The 4,893-nt window shown below is 36.4% G+C and overlaps 1 protein-coding gene across 1 annotated transcript; it reads left to right on the forward strand.

Moving 5' to 3' along the window:
* The first annotated feature begins 516 nt into the window (after nt 1–516).
* LOC138890426 (uncharacterized) lies at nt 517–2,683 on the forward strand. The gene is made up of 4 exons (XM_070173810.1): nt 517–1,092; nt 1,212–1,381; nt 1,498–1,593; nt 2,200–2,683. The coding sequence occupies exons 1-4, from the start codon at nt 517–519 to the stop codon at nt 2,681–2,683; spliced, it is 1,326 nt and encodes a 441-aa protein (XP_070029911.1).
* The last annotated feature ends 2,210 nt before the right edge of the window (nt 2,684–4,893 follow it).

Here is a 4,893-nt window from a genome sequence, read left to right on the forward strand (position 1 = left end):
TCTCAAAAGCCTACCAACTACTTGGAAGACCAAAGGAGTCACACTTGAATCTCAAGATTTAAATTAGTTATCTTATGATGAACTACGGGGAGAACTCATGCCTTTGAAAAGACAAATCTTAAGAAAACCAATCAAAAAGAAAAAAAGAAAACAGTTGCATTCAAGGCCACAACTAAAATAGCTGAAAATGATATCGATGATGGTCCTGAAGCCCTTCAAGAAGAAATCGCTATGATGTCAAGACACATGGATGGTTTAATGAGAAGATTCAGGAATACGAGCAGAGGAAGGATTCCACCTAGGCGATCTAGGAAATACAACGAACAGGACAAGAATGATGGAAAATGCTATGAGTGTGGAAGATTTGGACACATTCAAGCTGAGTGCCGAGATCTAAAAAGGAAAATTTCCAGAGGCTTTAACAAGAACAAATCATTTGGAAGTTAGAGTGATGAAGACAGTTTAGAACACGAAGAGATAGAAAATCTTTGCTTCGTGAAAATTCTGGAAAACGAGATGAACAAATCTTCAGGATGCTGGACAAACGAGGACACTTCAGATGATGAATGCAAAGATAACAATGAGAATTGTTTCATGGCACGAGGTGAAACAAGCAAGGTAAGATCTTATAACTGTGAAAGATGCAATGAATTGCAGGATATTCTTGGTTTAACTTTGAAAGAGTCTCATAAAATGATGAATGATCTTAAGAGACTCAATAAAGAAGTAAAAGACTGGAAGCTCAAACATGAAGTATGTGAAATTGAAAAAGAAGTACTTCAAGAAAAGTTTGAGGAATTGAAAATGCAACTCAATGGCATACGCAAATCCACCAGTCATAGTTCTGACAGGTCAAACCAGGCTTCTTACAAGTCAACTGGAGAAGGACCAGTTAGAATAGAGTCCACTAGTACTAACACTAATGAAAGACCTAATAATGGGTTAGGAGTTACGTGTCACTACTGTAATAAAAGTGGACATAAATATTCTTTTTGTCGCTTTCGTAAAGCAAATATTTCAGGATGGATTTGGAAACCTAGAAACAATTCTAAACCTAGTAATACTAACCCTTCAAGACCCAAGCAAGCTTGGGTACCTAAAAGAAAGTAATCACTATGTTTTGCAAGAACACTACAGGAAACCGCAAAGGTAAATGGTATTTAGACAGTGCATGTTCTAGTCACATGACATGTGATAAAAATCTGTTCAAGGAAGTTACAAAAATAGATGGAGGAAGCATTAAGTTTGGAGATGACTCGAAAGGAAAGATAATCGGTACTGGAACAATTCCTTTCAATAACAACTGCGATATTACTGAAGTTTATCTCGTCGATGGACTTAACTACAATCTACTAAGTATAAGTCAGCTATGCGACTCAGGGTATAAGATAATTTTTAAGAAAACATGATGTGCTATTGAAGATGAGACATGTAAAATAATACTCCCAAGTAAAAGGTATAGAAATGTTTATATTCTTGACGGTTTTGAAAATATAGATGGTCATATCTGTTAACATCTATGTCTGATGATCCGTGGTTATGGCATATGAAACTTGGTCATGCAAGCATGCATTTGATAGCAAAATTGTTTTGGTCTACCAAAACTAAATTTTTCTAGAACACATATTTGTGATGCCTGTCAAATAGGAAAACAAACTAGAAACTCTTTCAAAAATAAAGATATTGTATCTGCTTCTAAACCTTTGCAATTGCTTCACATGGATTTATTTGGACCTACTAGAATTACCAGTATAGGAGGAAAAGATATGCTTTTCTTATTGTTGATGATTACTCACGTTTCACTTGGGTGATTTTATTATCTCATAAAGATGAAACATTGAAATTTTTTGAGATCTTCTGTAAGAAGGTTGAAACAAAAAAGAGATATCTGATTGCAACAATCCAAAGGGATCATGGATGAGAATTTTAAAGCAGAACATTTGAAAACTTCTGTAATGATCAGGGATATACTCATAACTTCTCTTCACCACAATTACCTCAACAAAATGGAGTTGTTGAAAGGAAAAACAGAACCCTCCAAGATATGGCAAGAACCATGTTACTAGATCATTCACTGCCAAATCATTTCTGGGCAGCAGGTGTAAGTACAACATGTCATATTCTCAACCGATGTCTCATAAGGCCCATTCTGAAGAAGACTCCTTATGAACTATGAAAAGGTAAACGTCCTAATATCAGTTACTTTCATCCCTTCAGAAGTAAGTGCTTTATTCACAATAATGGTAAGGACAACCTTGGAAAATTTGATCCAAGAAGTGATGAAGGTATATTTCTGGGCTACTCATTTAATAGTAGATCTTTTAGAGTCTATAATAAACGTACATTATGTGTCGAAGAATCTGTACATGTTATATTTGATGAAAATAACCCCTCGGCCGAGAAAGGAATTACTTTAGGTGATGAAGATCAAGCTCAAAAAATTCAGGAGACAAGCAAATCTCAAAAGTCGACTGATAAATCTGATGCTATGATAGAGTCAACTAATGAAATCATCAACAGTACACTAGATCATCCGAAGGAGTCAACTACTCATACAGTTCGTCCAAATGAATGGAGAAGTGAACTTGAATATCTTCAAAAATTCATCATAGCGGACCCAAATGAAGGAATGAAAACCAGGGGAGCTCTCAAAAAGAAAGCAAACATAGCATTAATCTCTTAGGTTGAGCCAAAGAATATAGAGGAAGCTCTAAAAGACTCAAGTTGGATACAAGCGATGCAGGAAGAGTTATATCAATTTGGCAAAAATCAAGTATGGAAACTGGTATCCAAACCTGAAAATATTTCTGTAATTGGAACAAAGTGGGTTTTCAGAAATAAATTGAATAATGATGGAAAGGTTGTAAGGAACAAAGCCAGATTAGGTGCTCAAGGATATTCACAACAGGAAGGAGTCGACTATGATGAAACATTTGCTCCAGTAGCTCGACTGGAGTCTATACGAATCCTTCTGGCATATGCATCATTTGAGGGATTCAGGCAGTTTCAAATGGACGTCAAATGTGCCTTCTTGAATGGATTTATTGAGGAAGAAGTGTACGTAAAGCAACCTCCTGGGTTTGTAGATTCAAAGTTTCCCTACCATGTATATAAGCTAACCAAAGCACTGTATAGACTAAAGCAAGCTCCACGAGCATGGTATGATAGACTCAGTTCATTTCTTATTGATCATGGTTTTACAAGAGGTAAGTACACACTACTTTATTTATTAAAAGATCATCAGAAGGTAATCTCATTATTCAGATTTATATTGATGATATTATATTTGGTAGTGCTAACCCTCTTATGTGCAAGGAATTTTCAAATATTACGCAAAGTGAATTCGAAATGAGCATTATGGGAGAGCTAACATTTTTCCTTGGACTTCAAATCCAACAATCTGAAGAAAGAATATTTATATGTCAGACCAAATACACAAAGGAATTGATTCCAAAATTTGGCATGAGCAATGCTAAAGCCATTGGCACACCAATGAGTCCTTCAATGAGTCTCGACAAAGATGTACAGGGAATCCATGTTGATGAAACTAAGTATTGAGGAATGATTGGCTCACTTCTTTATCTGATTGCCAATCAACCGGATATTGTCGCGCCCTCTTTTTCTCGCGAAATTGGGTTTATGACTTTTTGGTTGGACAACTCTTTCCTTTTGGAAAGGGGGTTTGCATTTTTTAAGAGTCGACACCTAATGATTTAAGGTGCGTTAGGGCACCTATATGGTTTATTTATAACTACGTTTGGTAACCAGAGACAGGGTAAGAGCTTGAAATTATCCTAAGGGGAAGGTATTAGGCACCCTCAGCATCCACTAGTGTGGTTCCCGGACAGACAGTTTTTGTGAGTTTGTACAATTAGAAAATAAACAAGTATGACTCAAATAGTAGGGGATTTGAGTTTAAATACACAGGTGTTTGAAAAAAAGCAAGATTTTGAAAAGAATTACAATCTAAGCATATTTGGGGATGTAAGGGGGTATCGTAGGTTTGTTTTAATATGGATCACATCAATGCAATACCCAGTATGACACTCCTCATAGAGGGGCTACACGTGGTATTAGCGCACCGGTCATCATATCCATATCTACCCTTTCCCGCCCCGTGAAGGTAATTAAAGCGAGGGTTGATCTCGACCCCCATTGCATGCTGTTACGTGTCCCTTCCTATCAGTCCCGGAGGAATTTAGGACTCCTATCCTATAAAAGGGGGTTCTAGGCAGACCCTCAAGTTTAAAGGTAAAATACTAATGCGACATATAATAAACAAGTAGGACTTCAATTAAGGGGAGCATGAAAGACAAATGAAAGGCTCAGATATACCCCCTACACAGTACACATACACAACATGACTCATACACAATTAAGGTCTAAATTCAGATCCTAAGCATGGTATCTAAGTGGTAACAACAGAGTCAGATTTATTACGTGACTCAGGGAAGAAGTCCTAATCAAGCTTGCCTACTGATTTTAACATGCTGACAGTTAAACATTAATCACAAAGACGGTTCTGGTTTTTATTTAAAGTTGATTACCTAAGACTTGCATAAGCATAAAATAATATGCAACAGTTACCAGAATTATTAAAAAATAGCTTGGAAGTTATTTTACCTAAAGCATGTTGTTCTAAATGTTGAAAAGACATGCAGGGATTGTGACCAGTTTCACTTAAACAAGATAATCAAACATGAAACTGTTTTTATGTCCTTTTTCATGCATCAGTAGTTTAACTAGCTATGACTGAGCGAGTGTGAACAAGATCCTAAAACAGGTATCTAACGTGCACATATGAAAATGCAGAATGATTGCAGAATTTCTAAAGCATGATTTCTAATTGCTCGAAGAGTTACAGCATGACTTTGAGACGTGCAGGAGCAACAA

This window comes from Nicotiana sylvestris, chromosome 4 (assembly GCF_000393655.2).
Source record: "Nicotiana sylvestris chromosome 4, ASM39365v2, whole genome shotgun sequence".
Classification (NCBI taxonomy): domain Eukaryota; kingdom Viridiplantae; phylum Streptophyta; class Magnoliopsida; order Solanales; family Solanaceae; genus Nicotiana; species Nicotiana sylvestris.